The 24,716-nt window shown below is 36.5% G+C and overlaps 1 protein-coding gene and 1 non-coding gene across 8 annotated transcripts in view; both read right to left on the bottom strand.

Annotated features, from left to right (window-relative positions):
• AKAP6 (A-kinase anchoring protein 6) overlaps positions 1–24,716 on the bottom strand; it is a 500,699-nt gene that overhangs the window by 116,115 nt on the left and 359,868 nt on the right. For all 7 annotated transcript variants that reach the window (XM_058738770.1, XM_058738775.1, XM_058738774.1 and 4 more), the window contains one exon: positions 15,043–15,163. In XM_058738770.1, the coding sequence (XP_058594753.1) occupies positions 15,043–15,163 (121 nt within the window). The remainder of the gene's footprint in view (positions 1–15,042; positions 15,164–24,716) is intronic.
• On the bottom strand, positions 5,840–5,944 carry LOC131518343 (U6 spliceosomal RNA). Its single transcript, XR_009265034.1, has one exon. It is a non-coding gene; the product is annotated as a U6 spliceosomal RNA (small nuclear RNA).

The raw sequence follows: 24,716 nt of genomic DNA, 5'->3' as shown, positions 1-24,716 counted from the left end.
ATTACTCATTGAACCCTGACAACCTTTCAAAGTGGGTGCTATCCCTATCCCCATTTCACAGGTTTGAAAACTACAGCTTAAAAAGTCTAAACACTTTGGTGGAAAATGTACTATGCTCCTTCTAACTTAGAAATGCTTTCTGTAGCCTCATGACCATTTTTTCTCTGTGACTACAGAGATATATTCTGACCCTCCCTCCCATTTATCCTGAAGAGGCTACTTTGGGTTCTCTCCATGGAGACTTTGCTCCTGTTTCTCCATCTTGCATTCCTTTGAAATGTTGTTTGTCTCTTACCATCTCCTTCTCCATCACTTCTTTTATGTTTAAAAACTTTATGTCAGTTTTCATAACAACAGATGTAAGCAAGCATGAAAAAAAGACAAAAGCAATGTATTAAAAATAGATAGCCATATATACAACAATAAGCCAAGGAAACTGTCATACTGTATGTGCTCCAAATGGAATGTGAGCCAAAAGCATGATGCTCTCTCTTACATAAATAATATATTACACATCCACTGGGAGAAGCAGCAGCTCTGTCCCTAAATGGGAAGAGGATTTTTTAGCCCACTTTTATATCATTTTCTTTTCCTTTTCAAACTCCTTTTTCTTTAGGTATACACTGTAAGTCATACCATCTCAGACAGGCCATATTCCTCTTCCAAACCATCCATGAAGTATTTTATTAACTGTTAATAAGAGAGAGTTGAAAAACCTGATGGAGAAATCCGTGGAGCTTGTTAAAGCCCCTCAAATATATGGATTTACCAGTACTGTCTCAATATTAGCATATTTTCTCCTACGAAAGAGGGCAGAAGTGGTTTCAGTTAGATGGAGTATAGACAAAGCTGATATAAAGGACTTCTAAAAGATTTTTTAACTTGAAAAGAAACCTGCAAAAGCTTGAGAAATGTGACTGTATAGAAAACAGAAAGAAGAGGTTTAATTACAGACCATGGATTCTGGCCGATTTGACAATTAAACCTAACAACAGAAGGGATTTACACTAGATATAAGAAGACTTTAAGGGCAGAGAGAGTTGTTAAACATTTTAATGGGCGGCTGTGGAATTCCCTCTGGAAAGATCTTTAATGGAGGACAAATTCTCTCCTATCTGGGATGGAGGAAAAACAATCCTTGGAAGAGATGAAATGAAATGAAGGTCCTTATGAGGTCACTTGCAGTCCTGAAACTCCAGGTAACATCCTTACTTCCCATGGAAATAAATAACTGTGCAAAACCTCTAAGAGATTCACTTTGGAAGATTCAGAAGAAAACACTCATTACGCAGGCAATTTAAATCAGAAAGTATTTACCAAGTGCCCAATATTACGTAGCCCCAGGGAGACGTACGCCCCCAGCAGAGCACAGATCTGAGCAGCAGTGTTGGCCAATGGACAGAGAACACAATTATTCACTTCAGTTAATTTTTAAAAAAAATCTTTGAACTCCAATCAGCTTTCTGGAACTGTCTATTTCCTGAACTTGGTGAGCTCAAAAAAAATCCCACAAGAGCTGGCTTTCACATGAGATTTCTGGCATTACTCATGGTATCCCTGGATCTTTTTGTAAACAGAAAAGGCTTCTGACAGTGTTTCCATACTTCATTTCTTTTTCTAACCCAAACTTGGACGGACAGAGCCTCTTAAACTATCATCAAAACATGGATTATAAAATGCTAGCCAAATTTGAGTTATTTTGCTATATTCCCATGTTGTAGAACAAGAATTCAATTAGCTTAAGTTTTAATGAACATGAGGATTTTTGTTCATGGCTTGTAAGAAATCCAGTGATTCACAGAATGGATCTTCAGCACCAACAGGCAGAAGACACTGAGGAAGAAGAGAGAAAAATCACACGGAGAGGAATGCTCTTCACACTTATTGCCAAATCTCAACATGTCTCAGCTGAAGAAAGCTGAGGAGGAAGGACAAAGTTCAGTGGGAAGGATGTCAAGGTGGACATAAATAGGAGCAATAAATTCATCACAAATCTTTCTCAAATTCTAATTATAAATAGTACATCTTTTAGCTTTTTCTTAATTGCTTAAAATCAATAAATCTTATAATTAATGGCTAAGTAAAAAATATAAATGACCATATATGAGGATTAGTTTTAAAATTATGAAGTGTGAAACTTTTTTTTAAATGAAAGAGTGGGAGAAAATTTCAACATTACATTTCAGCCTTCTGACATTACAGCAGTGGATTTTTTTAAGTTGCATATTCTGAGTTAGTTAGCTGTAGCTTTGGAACGATGAATCAGTCTTTTAGGCTCCATCCATCCACCCTCATCATGATGAGCTAGAGTCCAAATCTCTTATTGTTTTTCTCACTTCCTTCACGACAACTTTGTTAGATATACGTACTCCTCTGAAGCCAATTTTCTACAACAAATATGTCAATAAACTCTCCCATTAACCATGGTAGAAGAAAAAAATGTGCTGATATTCCTACCATTTCTAATGGCTGTGCATGTTCACCTGTATCTATTGTTCTATTTTTAGGTTTTATATTTGCATGATACATGTTATCCTTATATGAAATAAGTAATTATAATGTCTACATAAATAAAATACATCAACAAATATTATAGTTTGAGAGGTGGTAGACTAGCTACAGAATTATGGTGATTAGTTATACATTTTTGTACCATTTGTCTCAGACATGGTCATCATTATCCTTCCCTTCCTCCCTCCCTCTTTCTTTCCTTACCACCCTGTCTTTCTCCCTCATACCAATCTGGTCAAATTCAAGTATTCTGAGTATTAAGAACTGCACTTAATGCACTTTGGTTTTTAAATGAGAGAGATTTTTGTTTTTCTTTTTTTTATACAATATAAGAGGATGCCATGATGTTTCATTACCAGAGCATGACAATAGGGTTGTTCTCTTGCAAAAGTAATGAAATGATAGCATAGTTCTGATTGATAGAATTTAATTAATAGATTATTAAATAAACCTATTTGAGAGGTGCTTCTCAACTTATATTTATTGAGTTTCTATTATGTGCCAGGTATTGCACTAGGCAGTGGAGATATGGCAATAAACAACACGGACATGAACCTTGCTATCCTGGAGTGTGGAGTCTAACAAAAATTATAATCATTCATTCTCAAATTTGGTCCACATAGTCCAAATCTATCATCACTAAAAATATGCACTTAGTTATAACAAAGTACTCATGGCTAAATTATTCTCAAGGAGGGCTCTTTTAGGGATGCACCTATGAATATTGAAGGAGTAAACTATTCTAATTAAGGTAGCAAAATCCAATATGCCCAGATTTATAACCTAGAAATGAGCTCCAAACTGAAACTTGGCATATACGAAGGAAGTTTATATAGTTATTTACAAATGCATGATTTAAATGTCTTGGGACTACAAGCATATCTGGTCCAAGGAATCTGGTTTCATCCAGATTCAATCCTGATGAAAGATTTTTTTTAACTAAATGAGTTAATACTTTGTAGACGCATGTGTATATTTGTAAACACATATAAATGTGTGTGCATAACCACGTGTGTGTTATACCTCTCCCACAAACTGCCTACTTTTCAAAAACAAAACTTCCTACTTTTTAATGGATAAAATGAGATGACAAGGGAAATATCACAAGTCACAAATTTTCTTTAAGCAAATGTCAGTGAGCATATAGAATCAATTACTTAGAAAGAGGCTGAAATAGTGTGTTCAGATGAGTTACTGGGATGTATAGATGTCCTTCTGGAGAAAGGCTGGAGATCTGTGGTCTAAAAATATTTAGAATAAAAATTATACAACCCCAAAGGTATTAGCCTGCTTGACTCTTTCTTGGCTTCAGTACAAGAAAATATGGGTGTGTATGTATGTGCGTGTATGTTTATGTTTTGTGTCTTATGTAAATGAATGAAGGTTCAGCAGGAGCACCACTTCCTTCTTAGCTTACCCCAGTGTGCCTCATTAGGTACAGAGTGTCACAGAAGTGCCTAGTTTAAGAATGTATGAGCTCTGCAAATGCCAACATTATTAAAAATATGCTTGGGAATGCCCTTGTTTCTGAGAACTAAAATTGCCTCCTTGACAGGACTGGAAAATGGCTTTTCCGCAAATGATATTCCTCTAGAGTATCTCTCCATGGGGACCCTTCTTCAGTAACTCCCTTTGGCAATAACAGGATCCATGAGGTTGAACCTTCCTAGGGCAATGCTGCCTTTAGTGCATCTCACCCAAAAACATAAATTTTTTCAGCCTTAGCTTTCCTGAGTCTGACAAAACATGGGAGGTTCCCGTGAGACTCAAAATGGTAACACTTTCCCAGGGTGCTAAGGTGCTTAAGAAAGTTTGGGGAGTTTCACAGAATAGCCTGATGATTGGCTATAGAGCAAACCCAAGTCCATCATGCTTTCTCTGCTGATGTTCCATTTAATATGTAGGGCCTTCTTTCTTATCTAGGCACCAAAAGCTCATGTGGAGGGAGGAAAATGCATTTGCAAGAATTTTTCCTCTTGTGGAGGAGAAAATATGGGACAATAGTGAGCAGGCAAGGAGCACGTGAAAGAAAGATTGTGGGTATTAGAGCCACCCAGACTGGGTTCAAAGTGACTTATTTCTTGTGATAGTTATTGATACAGCCCAACAACAATTTCTTGTTTTCTGCCTTTCAGGCATAGAGTAGAGATGCATTTCCCCAACCACTTTGGAGTAGGGTGAGGCCATGTGATTACTTCCGGTCATGATTTTGAAAGGAAGTGAACTGTGTCTCTTCCAGGTAAAGGTTTAATGGCAAGAGTGAGACCCTCCAGAACTCTCTTTTCCCTTTGCCACATTGAAGGAATATTTAAGAGGGTGACTGATCCTGTGAGAAGTAAATCTTCATAACCGTAAACCTTTGAGACTTGGGGGTTGTTTGTAACTTCAGCAAACCTTAGTCTAACCTGAGGCACAAGTTGTCTTTTAGGCTAGTCACTTAACCTCTCTGTGTTTCAGGCTCAGATGCATGAAGTAGGGAAAAATAATTCAGGATCATTGTGAGCATTAAATAAGAATGTGCACAGGGGGCACTAACATAGTCAAATAGTAAGATTTGACCAATTTAGTTTTTTTCTCCCTCCATCCTACTCCTATCTCATAACACGCACACACACACACACACACACACACACACACACACACGAATGTACTTCCCTTTTTATCAAATGGTGGAATAAATAACATCTATCCTTGGTCCCCTTCCTAGATTTCTTCTCTCTACCCCTTCTATCTTCCCCTCCTAGTGCCCTTCCATTTAAACTAAATGTTAAAATTGACATTCAATTCAGTATTATTCTCCTACCCCCATAGAATACCTGCATCCAGTAAAGTGCACTCTTTTTTACCTCAAAGAAATGAATTTAAAAAATTTCTAATGTTTATTTATTTTGAGAGAGAGAGCAAGTAGAGAAGGGGCAGAGAGAGAGGGAGAGAGAGAATCCCAAGTCGGCCCTGTGCTGTTAGCACAGAGCCCCATGCAGGGCTCAATCCCATGAATCGTGAAATTGTGATCTGAACCAATATCAGGAGTCAGACACTTAACCGACTGAGCCACCCAGGCGTCCCCAAAGAAATGAATCTTAAGGCTGGGATTTAAGGCAGGATGGAAATTTAGTAAAGGAAATAGTTGGTTTTGGACAATCTTAATACTCCAAATATGATGTTCCTCAACCACAAATCTACCTCTTTCTAAGGTTAGACATGGTAGTGAGATTAGGAGAAGAAAAAAGCAAGTTAATGAGTTTATCTGTGAAAGTACTATGGTTAAGCTTTTCCCATCCAGGGTTCTCCAGACTATTCTGAACAGGTACCAGGACTTTTTTTTTTTTTTAATATGGAATGCTTCATGAATTTGTGTGTCATCCTCGTGCAGGGGCCATGCTAATTTCCTTTGTATTGTTCCAATTTTAGTGTATGTGTTGCTGAAGACCGCACCAGGACCTTTTTTGAAATAACTAAAATATCATCTAGGTTCCCTTCTATCCCCACCTTCCTGTTTTCAGAATACATGCATTTATAATTCTAATAAATTATAAAACTTAGAATAATCATACAGACATAATATTTGGGTTCAGTAGCATATCTTATACACTTGGTTATGGTATAACTTACATTGTAAGTTATATGATTTAGTGTCGTTATGATATGGTTACGAAAAACAATGCCTTCCTGATATAGGCAGTTATAGATGACAACCAGTGCCTTACTGATGTAAATGTATGGAACATTAAACCTAACATTTATTATTTTTATATCAAGACCACTTTGACAATGATAATACTTGGTTTTCATCATTAAACTTTGGTAGTCCTTTTTTTAAAAAAAACAAATAATTCCCAGTTCATATCATGTACAGTGTAATCATACATCATACATTTTTTTTCTAGCTACAAGCCAGATTAGCCTACATATGATTATAACCATTGAAGATACATAATTTAAAAATAGGAAATGCAAAAAAGTAGGTGAGGGACATTTCCATGCAGTCACTTAACTGAAACATACACATAGTATGGAGCAGTTCTGGAGCCAAAGGTGGCAGTGAACCTAACAAACACCCTTTCTTATGAGGAGCTTAAATGTTCCTCTAATTTATTTTACAAAAAACCAGAAAGAAATCTACAAATATGTGGGGTTGAAGCCAAATCTCTCAGCTTAACACAGGAGGGAACACTGCACATTCACATCTAATTAAGAGTCGTTTTTCAAAAGTTAAAGGCTGAAATTTTTGCAATTTAATCCAAATTTTATTAGCAAACTCTAATGATTATCCTGATAATTGCAATTAATAAAAGCTCCCAAACAGGTCAACTCATTTAAGTGCTATCTGTAATCATTTGGATTTTAACATGATGGTTATTACTTATTACCCTGAAACCAAGCTGCGCAATGAGATATTGATTACTTTTAACCTTTAGATCCAAGGATTCAGGAAAGGTCAGAGGAGGGGAACACTACACCTTTCATGGCTGGCAAACGTATTGCCTTCAGGAGAATTCAAATGATTCCCATTGGCCAAGTAGATCCAAGATTAGTTTATTCTCTGGGCTGACAAGAAATGATGATGCTTTTAAAAATAACACCCAGCACGTATTTAGTGAAGTGTTACATTTATATAACCAATGGCCTCAAGATGTGCTTCACATCACAGCAATTCTCAGGCTGTTAACCCTTTAACAAGTTTTGTTCACGGAAGCATCTTTGTTGGGATGAGATACTAAACGTAGTAGCTCTAATTGGAGTAAACTCATCTCATTAAATTCAATTGTAGGTTCCAAAAGGCTAAACACAATCACTGGACACCGTTGGCCACCAGCACTCCTTTTGGTTTTCTTTTTCCATGACAACATTTAGAAATATTTTTCACATTTTGCCACTGAAAAGCAAGGAGTTAGCTCTTGGTAGGGTCCAGCAGAATTACGGGCAAGGGAAACATAACTGTTATGTGTTAGATTAATTTGCAGAACACTTGGCATTATTATTGCCAAGTCGTCAGATTGTTCCAAGTTGTTCCGGAAGGTTGTTATTAATAGTATGTTTTCTGAGGAAAGTTCTGTCTACTTTTGGAACTGCATTTCTGTTGCCAAGGAAACTCCTTGAAGCACAGTTTTCTAGGAGCACACTGCTGCTTTTGTTTGCCAGTGTCCTATTCATATCATCTAAGTAAGCGTTTTACATGCTCCAGCCTTCAGTCCCAAATGTTGAAGTGTTAGCCCATTTAAGTTGCTTTTTCAAACACAGCTAATGCCTGCTATGATTTCCCTCTTTCTCTCCCCCCTTTTCTCTCTCCCTCTCCATCCAAAGCCCCTCTCTCCCCGCCTTCTTCCCACTCTCCCTCCAACACGCCCAACTCTTACTATTCAAGGTTTATTTTTTTTTAAACAGTTGCATTAGGGGAGATAGTTTTCACAAGTTTTTGATAAATTAACTTCAATTTGAATAATAATTCCATAGGTTGTAGCATTAGTCCTTCAAGTGTTAATTATCTTTTCACTTTAAAATTAATGTAGTCATTTCCTCCTGACTCCTCTACCCCATTTATTGAAGTGCTGAGGAAAACATGTCATTGAGTCCTGAGCCAGCCCTGTTGTTGTGATTAAGCGTGGTCACATGGCCCATCTCTGCCAAAAGGAGGGCCCTGAGAAAAGGTGACAAAGACAGTGATTTCCTGTCAGCAAAGAGTACGACAGGGCTGTCTAGAAGTGATGCAAATGAGGGGAACTTTCCCCACGGCTTGTTTGATCCACTCTAGGCCAGAGCAGGCCAGGCCAGGGAGAGAGGGAGCAGCACAATACAGCAGAGGCAGCCCAGAGAGCCAACGCACCTTCCGGACAGTAGCTCACCCACCAGAGACAAAGACTGCTGGCGGCCTTTCCTTGCTTGCCCCTATGCACACACAGCCAACTATTTCTTGGCATACTATTCTCTTAACGTCCTTCTTTTTTTTTTCCTCTTAAAAAAGTGATTCAAACAGGAATTGTAAGCTCCAGCAAAAACAGTGTTTCCTATATTGTTCAGAAACCACATCCATCCACTTTTTCCTCTGAACATGTTCAGGATGAGTTTTATCCTCTCTCAAAAAAGGAAAGAAAAGAAAAATATATGCATATTTAAGTCTTCATAGCAAACACTGATTCATCAATGCTCACATTAATATGGCAGTTAATCTAAGGACTTTTTAACTTTAATAAAAATGGAAAAACAAATCCATTTCTACATAGCAGTGGAGGTAGCCTAGATTTTCCTATTCTGATCACTTTTAAAATGACTAGATAATGTTATTTGAAATATTATAATGATTTTAAGCATATTCTTCTTATCTTAATGGAGTTTTAATCTAACATACAATTAAGCTCTACAATTAATCTACTGAGGAAGAGGTAAAAAATTATCATTAGATTCTTGTGCCTGATATATCTGGTACATTTTTACCTTGTCTGCTTCAATAACTAATTTGCTTCATTTTGGTACTGAAATTCCAAACTAAATCCTAATTAACAGAACTTAATTTTTTGACACACTTCTTTTATACCCAAACACCAACATGTAAAAAAAAAAATTTTTTTAAGGTAATGGATTTTCTTCTATTTTAAGCCTACCTCCTATGACTTAGACTATGAACCACCCTAACATATTTTTAGAAGCTCAAGTTCAGTCTTAAAGGTATCAGGCCACATATGAAATTATTTAGACCTGGTCCAGAACAAAATAAAAGAGAACTATTAGAGAGGGTTGAAATTTGTGAATTTATAAAATACAGAGATAGCGTGATTAATCTGTTTTCTCTGATTGGTTCATAGCTATGACAACATCATTTTGGCATCAATAGTTATAAAATAGCAAGCCAGCTATGTCCCATTTTTCTTTTTTTATGCTGTTTCTTATTCCCCAGAAGTTTTTCTTTTAAAAGTCATAATACTTGCCTTTTAATACAGACCCAAATTCTCTAAAAGTGACATTTTCTCCTTTAAAATTTATCCCTTTCTCTTATCTGTTTTTTTCCTAAAACAATCCTTTCAGTGTTTAGCTCTTTTTATTTGTTTGTATTTGTTTTTTTTAGCATTTTCTTATCTATTCATTCACCCACCCATGATTTAAACTTACTCTTTTCTATTTAATTGTTTTAAATTATTCATTTTTGTTTGGTAAACTGTAGATTAACTAATTTCAACTGTGTTTCTTTCTCTTCAATGCTTATATTTCCCTCTCACTTTCCTAATATCCTCTTCTCTTCAAATATATAATATTGATGCCCTCTCTTATTAATTCCACCTGGCCAAACTATCATCGAGAGGAGTGCCACCTTCGGGTGAGAGCTGTGATCAAAGTCTGTAAACATTACCTGACAACAGAGTTAGAGAAAAATAATTAATTCACTTGGTAGAAGTATTATATTTAGAAACTTGTAAGAAATATGGTGGTTAGATATTTCACTACCATGCCATTCTAATCCCTTACATATTAAAAAAAAATCCTAAAAGAAAATGTATTCATATCTAAGTATCAAAATAAACTTAATGTCTTCAAATGAAGTGTGATTTTTTTTCTCATGGAAGATGTAAATTTTGCGATTGAGCACATTTCCCTCTTCGCTTTCACTACCAGGAAACCCAGAGTGGAGTTTTGGGATCTTTATTAAGTGTGTAGGACCATACAGTCTATATGCCTACATATTAACTCTTCTCAGAGAAAGGGACTCTAGTCTATGTATATTTTCCCCAGTTCTGATTTGTATTTTGGTGTTAAAAACATTTTAAAAATTTTCCTGTGAATTCTTATAAACAACCTCAAATCCAGAGCAGAGTAAAAATGTAATTAGCCTCTTTAGTGAGCATTGTATTATGCAAAGTGAACGGGCCTTTTCCTTTTGCACATAGGACATAATTGTGTAACACTTATACCAACAGAGAAAGATAGAGGTCATTTGCATTTTTGCCCTAAAAGCAGAACTATATGAGAGCAACTAACCCTCAAAATGAAATGTAAAATCTTCAGTATGAATTCCTTGAAAGTATAAAGGTCTTAGTTGAAATGCGTACTAATTTATACAATTTTTAAGCTGTAAGGGTTATTTTAACCCCTTGGAAATGATATAATCTAATATTTTATTGATGAGGAGCAGCTAGACCATTCTCAAGGAGTAAATCCATAAATGTGCTGTTTTTGGTGAGCTTTGTACTTTCTGAATACTATCTGAAAACAGCTCTTGTTCAAGTATAATAGTAGTAATCACCAGACTGCAACTTTTGAATTTGGCCCTTGAAACTAACCTTTGGACTCTAGAACTCCACACCAATCCAGGATCACGAAGGGCTCTGTCATCTGTGCTTTGCACTTGGCAGAGAATGGGCAGTGCTTTGTGGCAACAGTAAGGAGCCCTGGCCAGGGCACACCCTCCCAGCCCTGCAGAGTCAACTATGTCTGCTGCAGAGGGCAGAACGGCAACAGCAGCAGCCTGAGCTCCAGCCTCGTTGATCGTGGAGATACTTCTAGGTCACTCAGTCTATAAAATTCATAGGATGGGGGAGGAGGTGTCTTAAGCTTCCCTGAGCCCAAGAATAATGCCACCTTTGATCTGTAGAAATGAAAAAATGGAGCTCTTCCTTTGCAAGTGGGTTTTAAATATTTCTCCATTAATAGTTAATGCACATGCAGACCAGCAGAGTGACAGCTCCCAGTGATTATGAATTCTGGCTACGTAACTCCAGTCCAAATAGGAGCTAAACTTTCAAAATCACGGTGGTTACTTTTGACAAATTAAATTGTCCTACTTAGGAAGGTAGAAGGAATGAAGAAAAAGAACGTGAGAGAGGGGGAGCAAATTCTCCTTGGAGGTGATTCTCACACTGAGGAAGAAAAAACGAGAAAGAACTACGTTTCTGTTTTCCAGGCTGACAATACTGCCAGTGTTTATTAGAAAATAGCTATAGAAGGTCCTCATTCAGAGGTTGGGTCAGTGGGCCGGACAAAGAAGGGAGAGGGAAAGATATTGGCAGTATGGCTTACTATCTCAAAACAAGTAAGAAAGTATTTTTAAGGAAGTGGTTATACAAGGAAAGTATATATAAGGAAGATACAGGTTGCTCTTAAGACACTGCGGTTGAAAATTTAGGAAAAAAAATGGTCTTCAATTTCTAACAATCTGAAAATAACAAGAAATGGTTTAAACAGAAAATCCACTTTGTAGCCCATTGTAATGTTAAGGTTCTAAATTATGTCAGGTTGTGTCAATGTATTCTTTGCCTATTAAGTCTAATTCCTTTCCTTTAATAAATCCCTTTGGTATTTTGCTGGTTTAGGGTAACCAATATACCACAATAGGCACCCAACTTGGGAGGTCTGCTGAATGAATAGTCTAAGGTATTTATTGGTACCTCCCTATCTAGGAGTAAAGGTCAGATGACTTTCTATCGAAGACCAGAATATACAAAAATTGGTAAAGTCAGGCATGTAGTACTTGATGTTGAAAATGCTAAAAAATCTTCACTCTCATTGACTACAAACTTATTATACTTTCTCTAACACAACCTATCCAAATGTGGACTTTGGGGATCAACTTAGGACTGTATAATGCCTGTAATGAACCAGGATCTGGGCATGACTATCTACTCCAGGAAAAGAGTTGAGTGATGAAATATAGAGATCCCCCCAGAGAGAGGACAGAAAAACTTTTGGATTCTATGATAACAGGAATAATGATTCTGTCCTGGTCTCCAGTTCCTGGGATTTTACCATTGCTCAGCTGAAGGTCTCTCTTAAACGTTTCCCCTTCATTCTTTACATTAATACCAGAGATCACAAACTTCATTCTCATTCTTAATTTTTTAGTATATGTGCTGCTGAAACAAGCATTCATCCTTAATTTTTTCACTCAACAACTATTGGTTCAACATCAGCTATATAAGGTGTTTTACCTCACAATGTACAAAATACAAAAGCAAGGAATTTTTCTTGGGTGTTACAGAAGCATTTTAAGAAATGAAGATGATGTGCATAGGTCAAGATGGATTGGGAATGCTGTGACATGTGGTTGGGCATCCTGTTGAATTGTCACAATGACTAGGGAATGTGAATAGTAAATGCTCTACAGTGGACGGGGTAGTCCCCTTCACCAACAAAAAATTGTTTTGTCCCAAATGTCAGTGGTGCCCTTGATGAAAAATGCTGAGAAAGCATTGATATCTTTCAGGGCCAACAAATTTAAAGATTAAAGTCTCAAATGGTATTGAAAGCCTAGGAAGGCCTGGGGACCAACTGAAAAGCCCTATTACTCAGGGGTCTCTATGATCAATAGACTTCAAACCTCCCTCCCCCAAGTCATCAGTTGAGTTGATTTCTGAAAAAGCGCATTAGAACAGACGAATGGGACATTGAAAATGTTGACCTAACCTAAGAATCCCTGAGGATTCTAGACAAAGACCTGAAATTAATTTTCCTCCATCAATTTTTCTAATTCAGGAGCCATCCCAAGTTCTAAATGACTCCTTAGCCAATATCCTCAGGATTGCTTTTGAGGTTTCTAAAACTCTGGAATAATGTGGGGGTTTGTATAAAGAAAGACTCTGAACTCTTGTAGCATTCGCCTTTGGTGTGTAATTCAATCTTTAATTTTGCTTATAAGCCAAATGCAAAGTTAGTGCTAGTCTCATGAACTTAGTTAGCTATGTTGAACACCTCTAAGCAGAAAGATGATAACAGGACATGAGTCACAAACGAAGAACCCTGGTATGGAAAATGTTTGGGAAAACACTATAATCCAGAAGTACTGAGTGGGTGGAATAATAGCTTTGAATATGCCAGAATGGGAATTCTCAGGCAGAGCACTTACAAGGAAACCACAAGAAAAAGAAGACTGATTTCCTATTAATTGTGATGTAAATTATATGGATGTGATTTTGACAAAGAATAGCACTGTTTCTGAAAAAAAAAATAGTGGTTTATGTGCAAAATACAAAATGCATTAAGAAGAAAAGAAATGTTATTTGGCATCAAGAGTGCAATAAAATCTGAGATAATGGCTTATGATTAGTTAACTTTTGTATTATTTTTTCCTGGTTGGCTCGATTTTTAATGCTTAATTATTAGGAATAAAACTAATATTTTTGTATCAGTAAATTAATAAAGATTAATGGGCATTTTTTCATACATAATTCTTGATCCTGACATGAAATGTGAAGTCACCTAGCTTTGTTTACATTAGGTGAAGACTGTAACTCTAACAATATATTATGCTCAGAAGATATATTGGATAGCTTTGTTGTTAATGTGGACAGCTATCCATACAGGAAATAGCTAATAGTCAACAAACTCGATTAATGTCGGAACACAATTCTTTAAGGAATAAAATATCACCATGTGCTGACTCCCTGGGGAGCTTATATCTTCTCTTAACCAAGACGATTCTCAGGGGACACTAATTAAAGTCAACCAGACCCTTGAAAAGTATAAATAAAGATCTCTCTTTAGAGAAGGTAAAAGTTAACATATTAAGGAAAGGAACTCAAAATGATAAATAATGAGGAAGAAAGAAGACAACTTTTATTTGACCTTGAATGTACTTCTTATTCTATAAGAAATTTTTTAAAGCTAGAGGGTAGTTGTTTCTTGTCATTATACTGTTGCTGATTCTGTGGTTAGTTATTAATTTTATTTTTTATGATTCACAATCTGCTCTTTGAAATATGCCATATGCTCAAAGCAATTCAAGGATGACAACTGTCAGAATTACTCCAATAAAAATTGCCTAAATGAGGAAGATTTACTGCAATCTGATATTTCAGTGGAAAGTCCCTCTAACCCTCCCCAACAGCTTTTTCAGACACTGTGAATCTTGCAACCATTTTTTTTTTCAGTCAAAATCACATAGATGTTTTATAAGAACTTCTAAGACTATTTAAGTAGAATTGGTAAAACATACTAGGCTAAAGGTGAATTAGCAGACACGGAAAAACAATATAGATAGTTATTAGATGGATTGCCTGCAATCAATATATGAGTTCCAAGCCAGTTTTCTTAAATCACATGAAAATGTATTGACTTAATATGACAACGTCTGCTCTATGTATCACTAATAAACATTAAATTGAATGAGCCCTCTACCCTGAAAGTAGCAAGCCAAACTGAAGGCAAATTTCTTTTTTCTCTGCAAAGATCTGAGGGGTGGATAGAATCCACCTGAGTGCTCCAATGAAAACACATTTTGTTAAATGTTACCAGTCCATTTATCCTTCATTTTGTTTCAGTCTATTTATTAATGCAGTTTCATTTATTGCTATTCATCTTGGAGATAAATCTTTGTCCTTCTATAGAATTACACCAAATAGAATGTGATAAAGGGAACTTTCTTGCAATTATGATGTCGGTGCAGCCTGTCAGCACACAAGGGATGGAAATGAGTTTGGGGACAGGGAAGGGAATTCTAATAGACACCATGATACATACAATGAACGCAAAGATATCCTGAGAGAGAGAGACTTGTCAGGCTAATCAGATCTTCCACAGCAAGGTAAAGGCAAGAAGGGTAGCTCTAACCTTGTAAAGATGCCGCTGCTGCTCCTCTGACATCATCAGGTCGTGGCTGTCCATCACGAGGGACTCCATGTCAATCAGCCAATCCCAGAGCTCCTGATATTCTGAATCAAAGTCCAGAAGCCTGAAGATAAGGCACAAAATGTATTATGCATAAATACAGTGTAGTTGTTAAAATCTCATATTAGAATAATATATTCTTGAAAACCCATGATGTTCCTAGGTGATACCTGTAAAAAGAGAAGAGAAAAATTCTCTGTGTGGTTACACAGTGGGCAAAATAGAAACTCAAGCCCGTGACATAGCATTTCTTAGATTTTGAAAACATAACATGTAATTCTGATGCTCATACCAGCGACACATCATCACTCTTTCCATCTGCAAATCCTTTTTGAGGATTTGCAGCACTTGAACAAAATGACTACTTCTATGTCCTTGAAAGAGAGCATTGCCATATTAACAGTGTGAGGAACAGAGGGTCAGTGTCTTGTGAAAGTTACATGGCCCAGAATTTGGGGTCAGAATAGCACCCTCAAAATTCAAATCTCTTTATCATCTACTAGGTTTTCATAGGTATCACATCCTAAAATCATCCATGATTAAGAATACTAATTTGACTAATTTCTCTATTATGGTCACAATTTCTTATCATATCTTAAATATCATTTTCACTGGGAAATGACTCAATCATTTATTTGTCCCTCTGCTGTCTACCTGCCTATCTCTGCAAACATATATGCTACATTTATTGTCATGGATGAGTAGCCAGCATTTCAGCTTAACACTGAGAGATAGGCTTGAGTGACTCTGGTAAGCCAGTGAGAACCAGGGGCAGATCCAGTATTAGACAGGTGTTCCCCACAGACATGTAGGAAACAAAGGTAAGGACAGGAAGTCAAAACAATGAATCTTTGAATAGCCAGCAATCATTAAAATTCAAAGGAGGATCACTATGGTTTTCAACAAAATAAATCATTAGAATAAGGAGCTTAAAAGGATTAATGTGATTCTCTATTGAAAGCCTGGTGCATAAGTAAAGCCCAGATTCTTCTAAAACACTGTGATCAGAAAATGAAAATGCAGGATGAAAAACTATGACTTTGTCCTTTCTCCAAAAATCATCTCTTTAAAAGAAATCACATCCTTGCCAAACTGTAACTGAGCAAAACCCTATCAGTACCAATGAAGCAGCAGGCTCAAGTATGAATCTGGATTTATCTATCAAGTGAGTATCTTATTACTATCTTGTTCCTGTCTCTGTACGTTAAATGACTGCTTTTCAAAAAAATGAACATCCACTTTTCATAATTTACAATTTAATCTTAATCTGTCAAAAAAAAAACAAAACAACTTAAGGTGGGTCTGGTGATGGAGACTGAATCTAGAATTGTCAATTTTATTTTAATTACTTTACCATCATTATAAATATTACTGGTTAAGACCATAAGCATCCAAGGGCAAGGATTGTCACTGACTGATATGTAGAATTAATGTTTAGCTGAATGCTGATCTTGGGTATAGGTGATATGACCAAAAGCTTCAGAAAGGCTATGGTGGCCCAGAACAGTGATTCTCAGACTTTAATGCCCAAGTGAGGAGTTTGTTGAATGATGATCCTGATTCAGTAATTCTAGGGTGTGGCCTGAGATTCTGCATTCTTAACAATTGTTGGCAACTGGCAATGCTGCTGGTCATGGACCTCGTTTTGAATAGCAAGGAATTCCAGCATTCACTGGAAATCTGAAATAGGATCTTATTTTAAAATATTAAAAAACAAACAAAAACCACTGTAACAGGGACAGATAAACCATCAAGCTTTCTTTATTAACTCTGTGAGTTACTAGTAAGAAATGACTAATAAGCATTTGCTCACATGAAGGTTCAATCATTTAGAAATACCACCTGAGGGGTTCCTAGGTGACTCAGTCGGTTAAGCATTAGACTTGGGCTCAGGTCATGATCTCACGTTTCTTGAGTTTGAGCCCCACATCAGGCTCTGTGCTGACAGCTCAGAGCCTGGAGCCTGCTTTGTATCCTGTGTCTCCTTCTTTTTCTGTCCCTCCCCTGCCCACACTCTTTCTCTGTCTCTCTCAAAAATAAACAAACATTAAAATTTTCTTTTAGAAATACCACCCGAATTATGGTCATCATTTCTCTCTCCTTGCATTCTCTCACATTTAACCATAAAGACAGGGGAAAAGCAGAATGCCATCCCCCAAATTAGGAAGGTATGATTCAGGGGAATATTAAGAGCAAAGGAGAAATAAAGGGAAAAGCTCACCCTTTCCATATGTATGGATCTGGAGAATAAGGAAAAAATAAAGGCAAAAGGAGCAGGTACTAAGATACATATCCTCCCATCTCTTGGACTAAGATCCAGAGAGGAAGTATGTGAGACAGGTTGAAAAGAAAGCCAAAAGCACAAGGATATCAGCTCCATCACCTGCTAGGAAGTCTGGGAAGAGACTTCCTTAAAGTTCCTTCACCATAACTGGAGTGGGAATGCTATGGTCAGAGGAAACTCTGGTCAGGACTCCCCTTGCTACCTGCTCTTTTATCCCCTCCCTGAGGACACTTTTCTCTCCCATGAAGTTTCTGGGAGTTCACCTGGTGAACTTGACAAAGGTGTTGCCATAGCAACAGAGGCACAGTGACCCCAAGGAGAGGAGGAGGAACCTCTGAAGCCAGACCTCAGAGAATTGGCAGGGTCAGTGAGGGCTAAGATAATGCCTGGTCAGCAAGAAATACCCTCTGTCCAAGCCATGAGATAACAACACAGACGCAGTCCTCAGTGGGAGACAACCTTGGAATATCTAGGGCAAGATCCATTTCATTGAACCCAGCCAGACTATACCCAAAGGTCATGGTAAGCCAGGGGAACTCACTGCACCCTAGAATCACAAAGTCATATAAACCCAGATGCCATCTTAGAAAAAAGCAGGGAGAGACATAAATCTGAAAAACAGCATTTACCCCAAGAGGTAGTTCCCTAATGACAATGTTAAATTTTAGGGGAGGCTATAAGCATCGTGTTTAAGTGCCTGAGCTCTGATCTTAAAACAAGAATTTTCCCTGCTTTACCAGGAAATTATGTGTTTAGGATGTTTCATAAAAATCATTAATCAGCAAGGAAAACAAAGAGGCCTGTTTTCTTTTCCATATGTGTCTGAAAAAAAGAAATTTTGATTATGACCAAACAATGCAAGGGTAAGATAGGAGTTTATCTTTGCATTGCTAACGCTCAGCATAGCACCTGGAGAATGATGATGAATGAATGTAGATAATGAAGCCAAAAACCTTTAGTAGGGCAAGAATGACTTCAGCATGTGACAGAGAGCATAGTATCTTATCTTCAAATGCCAATACCAACACAACCAGTGCAACATGGACAGGCTTCTTCATTCATTTGGAAGGTGGGATTTTGCCTTCTAGTACATGATAATGGCGCATTTGCTAATAAAAAAATATATTATGTGCAGTAGATTCTCAATTAATGTGAGTTGCTCTCCTGTTCCTTCCACATTTTCTTCTTTTCTACACTGAAACTTAAAGCAGATTTGAATAAACAAAACATATATAGGGTGGTAGAATGTTCAGAACCATGGACATTTTTTCACCTTTATGTCTACTGAGCTGTTCCCTCCTATTATTCCCCTTATCAAGGGGCTTGGAACAAAAAAACATTTCTTCTAGTTAAATGCACCTCAGACTTCTCAGAGAGTCTACACTGCAGACCCACCAGAGGCAAATGAACCTAACACAGATGCTCACCCTTTCTTTAGCCTATTTTCATTTTAGCTGGGAATATGCAGGCTTGAGTTTGTTAGGTACAGTAAATGCTTTGGTTTCATATTTTGCTTCATTAGCATAAAATCAACACCAGTGTTTGCCAAACAACAATTCTCATAAGGTCTTAATGCTGAAGACGAAAACACTTTTTTTAGCATTTGGGCCCGATTTCAGATTCTTGGCCACGTGTTAATTCACAGCTTAGAAAAGACCTGAGAGCTTTCCAAATTTACTAAAATAAAATATGTAACTTTGTAGCAAATCACAAATAAATTACTAGAATTTCTCTGTTGGTTCTTTGAAACCTTCTGAAATGAATGCAATTTAATGTGCTCATTATTTAAGGAAAATTCTTAGGTAAGAAAGTAGTTTACTTCCTTATGTTTACATTACCTGCAAAGGTGTGCTAAGTATTTTTCAAGTGATTTTAGGAAGGATGTCTTCCAGGAAAAGTGCCAGCTATTATACAGGAAAACAGGATCATCAATGAGCGAATTTATCAGGGGTAGCATAGAACTAGTTAATAGTTTTATATCCCTTTGAAGAATATGCTGATTCTATCAGCTGAATTCAGAACAAGGTTCTTTTCTTGAATTCTTGGTGACAAAGGCCCTAGTCTTTCTTTTTAGAAGAGAGAGAGAGAGGTAATTGAAACTGTGGCCAGTGGCTCAGAATTTTATAAGTGTATAAATATAGGAACTACTCTTTTGGAGGAATTTTCCTCACAAAATTTTCTCTGCAGTTGTGCTTTGGTTTGTGTTAACTCTTTCACTCAAATATGTAATCTGTTAGATGTTAAAAGCTCTCAAAGTATACCTTTTCAGTACTGTATGAATCTGTTATATTCTCTATGAAACTGTTACAAAGCAAACTCATATCTACTCAATGAAAGTGTTACAAAGCAAACACATCACCCAAATAGTATTATTTTGGATACTTCCTTAAATTGCCATATACTGCATCTTAACTGGGTTCACAATAAAAGAGTCAGACACTCTGTTGTAGGTATAATATTCCCATTTTAGGAGGTTGAAAGCCTTCATCACATGAGGAAAAACAGTCTTCTAAATCAAAGTCAGTTTTTGTTAGAGAAGCACAGAATTATGAGTGTATTTATTTCATAGATGGAGAATTTAATAGAGATGGAGACAAATCTATGGAGAAATAAATGTGTAACTTTTTCTTTAGTATTTGTTTCTAAGTTTGGGTTCACTACTATGGGTAATTGCCAAAAATATTTCCCAACATCCTGTCCACCATTTTACTCTGCCTCTTCAAGGTTACAAAAAGATTCTTTTCACCACAGAAATAAAATACTAACAAGCTTATTCAGTATTATTTTCCTGCAGATTGGAGAGCAATACATTATTTGTAAGGCTAGCATAGTTTAAGAAATAATCCTTCCTCTAAACCCTGATGGGAGTTATGTTTGACTAGCTAAGTGTTTGAATACATAAATGCATTCAGCCTTTGGTATTTAAAGTGAGCATCATTAACTCAACATTTCAACTTAAACTTTGCTTAAAAGATAAACTTTCACCCAAGTGAAATCAATGGGAGGTGTGTGTGAATATATGAGGTTTCAGTTTGGCCCACTGAGGAATTTTGATTAAAACAGACAACCAAATGAAGAAATCATCAAAATAGAGCAATTATTGGTTGAAGAAAAGATAACACTATAAAGTCCTGGCAGTTTTTCTACCTAAGTCTCAGTGACATATATTTAGGAGCATTTAAGAATCCATCTTTTATATGCTTAATGGTTCATTTCACACCAATACATCCAAAAACACAAGACCGGTTCCTGAAATACCAGCTTGTCTATATTGGGACTTCTATTAAATGATCCAATTTTCCTAGCTTCTTTAGCATATTGATTCTTTCCCCAAATATTCACTAAGTGCTCACTGTTCACATTATTTGCTCAAGGAAGTTTGCCTCTGCTTTTCAAAAAAGACACTAAAGGGAGTGGTAACAAAATCTTGTAAAAATATGGTTTAAGAATTTTACAGAAGTGAAATACTAATAATAGATCAGAATTTCCCATCATCCTCTACATCATGTGGCACGTAAGCACAGAAGGGGCACCTGCCCCAATCATAATATCATTAAAGAATAAAATTTAGCTTTCTGGACATGGAATCTGATATGCACAGTTGCATGTAGAATCCCTTTCCACTCTAAACATATTAAAGTGTGGACACTAATTTACTATTTTGAATGAAAATTCATGAGCGACTTCCTCATGAGAAAAGCAGTCTGCCTTTGCCATTAATAAATAAAAAGGAATATGGAGTTCTTTCCAGCAGTAATTTTCTCAATTCTCATATATACCCACATACATGTAAAAATGCCTGAGAAAAATAAAATCAACCCTACAAATCTGTTAATGACTGGCCCCACTTTCTCATGGGCTTATGGGCTGCCTGTCCATAAACAGTTGTTATTACAATAACAGTCACAAAGCAAAACAAAATTCTGATCTCCAAGGTTAGAAAATATCAATTAGAAATATCAGTGCATATTTCTGGATGTATTTGGAGGATTCTGTTAGGCTGTCAGGAAGTCAAACCCTTATCTAAATTTCCAGATAATACACTGGACTAAGCTCTAGACAAAGAACTGGAAAACATTCTGAAGAATGTAGATTCAGTAGTGATTCTAACACAAATGGGGGAACAATACAAAGCAAGAGACAATGTTGTTTTTCAAAAAAAAAAAAAAAAAAAAAGAATAAATCTTCCTATGTATCATCTGTGTGTTAGAGGGGCTGGATCTAGACGTGCTACCAGCACACTGGGATGCGTCAGGCAGCTTGCTCTTTTTAAAAGGACTACCACACCCTAGGCCTCACTGGTTTTCAAAGATTTAATAGGCAACAGAGAATATGGACTCTCAGGGTTAGGGCAGGAAGTAAATAATCTGGAAATTATCCTCTGCCACCTAGTCCCTAACAAAAGCCTGGTGGCAGAATTAACACAGAGAGCTCTCCCAGAATGATTCTATCTCCTTCATCAAGGTTGTTGACTCTGCCCAGAGAGTGCTATGCTCAGACTACAATTTTAGTTACTTGTAGAACTGCTCTTACTGAATTATGCTTTGACATCACTTCTCCAGCCTACATTTAAAAACTGCCTTCAGAATTTTGTCTCTCTTGTAGGGCTGTAGTATCACAGATGCCTGTCTTCTCCTTAAAGCCACAAGAGAAATTCTCGGGCCTCAATGGCATAAGAAGCTGGGCTTCCCTAGATACATATGATTTTTAATCTTAGGACACCATACATTTTCTGATAGAGGAGATTTTTTTCTTTTCTTTCGTATGTAAAATTGAGAGCCAAATCACAACCCTTCTTGAGGACATGCAGAGAATACATATCTGCTTGTTTTCTTACATGTATTTTACTTTTGCTTAACTTATTTCAGTCAAATATTTATTTTATTTTATTGCAAATATGTTTGTAAGTTGACTCAAATCCTTTGTGAAGATGGGGGTATGAAAAGGAATAAATTTTAAAGTGAAGAGTTAAGCTCTGCACATTACAATAAGGTAGCTTAGATCTGTCTTAGGTACCCTCTCATTGCCCCTGCTAGCATCTGCCTCTTCAATGGGCCTCATCAGCCCTCCAAAGCAGTACAGAAATTAAGATGGAAGGGAGATACAAATATATCTCTTTATTGGTTGACTTTCCTGTTAACTTTGAAGTAACAGTTTCCCAGGAAGTATGCTTCTGCCTCTCTGGCTTGCCTTTTGCTTGATCCTGGCATGGATGGCATTAGATCACTGAAGTGGAAGACTGCCCAGGTCTAAAATTAGTTTAATGTATTTGCACATTAAAAGGGTATAATATCATGACTCCAATGAATACATTTCTACTGGTAAGGTGTTTTTTTTTTCCCAGAAAGACCTATTTTAACAGTTGCATAGTACCCAGAATATCAGTTATGCAGAGGGTAGCCGGGTACTTTTTGCTCCCTTTGACTACATCCTGATCTTTCTATTTAACATCACGATACAAAGGATGGAGCAAAAATAACCTGAAATGAACACAGATCAGCTAGCTATTCATTAGATTGAGACAAGCCAAGAATGAGAGGAAGAAAGTAGAAATTCATGGTGGAGATAAAATGTGTGTTGCCTAGTGATTTATCTGCAAGAGCATTCCCAACATTAGCACAAATAAAAGATGGTACTTCATTTTATGGCTGGAGTGTACCAGAAAGAAAACATTTTACATAGCAATGTTCCAAAAAACACCCATTGAGCAGAAATTCAAAATGGTCATTTTGTGTATGAAAGAGGGAAAGAAAGAGAGAAAGAATATGAGTAAGCATGAATGTTCATGTAACTGCAATAGAGATATTTTTGGCATGTTGCTCAACAGAAAACCAGGAAGATCACCCTGCAGCAGTAAAATCCAGGTTGATTATATCCCTTCTCAGGAGGTTAAAATCATTCAGTGTATCTTACTGCTTCATTAATTTAAAGAATCAAATTTGATCTTTAATCAAACAATAGTTTAAATAGTGATTTATTCGTTTTCATTTATCAAAATCATTTCCCTTTGGAGATGCTATATATATATACACATATAGTATATGTGTATACGTATACATATGTATATGTATACATATACATATACATGCATATATACACATGTACATATATGTGTGTATACGTATATATACATATACATATATGTGTGTATACGTATATATATACACACATATATATACATATACACATGTATATACAATACATATATAGATATATATGTACATGTACATATATACATATACATACATATACATATACATATATATATATGTATATGTATGTATGTGTTTGTTCACACCAGTACAGAGATGTTTCTTTTTCTAAAGAAAAATGGACTCATCCTTTCTGCCAAACTTAACTTTTTATCTATTTAAAGTTCATTTCAGCCTGTTGTGCTTGGGAATTACCTATATATTCTGTTTGTATTTGGGAGTAAAATTTACACTGAAACCTTGCATGGTGAGGAGTGAGTTATTCCTACTTCTTAGACTTAGGACAGAAACCTTGACTGCGTCTCTTTCTGAGACATGGCTCAAATTTCCCCATAGCCAGAGGAAGCCTGGCATATGGCCAGTGAGACTTGAGGTATCTTCTAGAACTTTACCACCAGAGCAGAAGTCCCTAAAAACTCACCTGGTATTCCCTCCTGATCCCAGGAAGCAGAGTCAAGAACAATCTCCATGCCCTTCTGCTTCAATAACATCGGATTATTATTTATAGTAACCTCAACACACACACACACACACACACACACACACACACACACACACACACACTCTTTCTCCTTACACAGTTACTGTCTTCTGGCCAAAATCCTCACCTTCCCTCTACCAAATCTTTTTCTAATAGCTAGCATCTATGCACCTTTTCTGACAGCTCAGATATTCCCTGCCCCCATAAGTCTCCCTGATTAGGCAGACCTCCTAATTACTCCCATAATACTCTCTATCTTGAATTTTACCACTGTTTCATAAGGATTATCTGAGTGTCTTTCTCCCTCACTAGACTGAGGACTATAGAGATTACGTTTTTTTTCTATCTTTTCTATTTCTAGTATCTCCTACCACTTCCTGCAACATAGTAGTTAGTCAATGCATATTTCATTAACTAACATATATATATATATATATATATATATATATATATATATATGTGTGTGTGTGTGTGTGTGTGTATTACATTATAAATATTTTAGGCATTTTCTTATAGACTATTGTATTTCTGTGCTACAAAAACTATACAGAGTAGGGGGGTAAGGGGATGGACAAAATAGGTGAAGGGGATTAAGGGGTACAAACTTCCAGTTATAAAATAAAGAAGTCACAGAGATGAA

This window comes from Neofelis nebulosa, chromosome 7 (genome assembly GCF_028018385.1).
Source record: "Neofelis nebulosa isolate mNeoNeb1 chromosome 7, mNeoNeb1.pri, whole genome shotgun sequence".
Taxonomy (NCBI): domain Eukaryota; kingdom Metazoa; phylum Chordata; class Mammalia; order Carnivora; family Felidae; genus Neofelis; species Neofelis nebulosa.
Note: the sequence above shows the minus strand (reverse complement) of the source record. Positions and strands in the feature narration are given on the sequence as shown.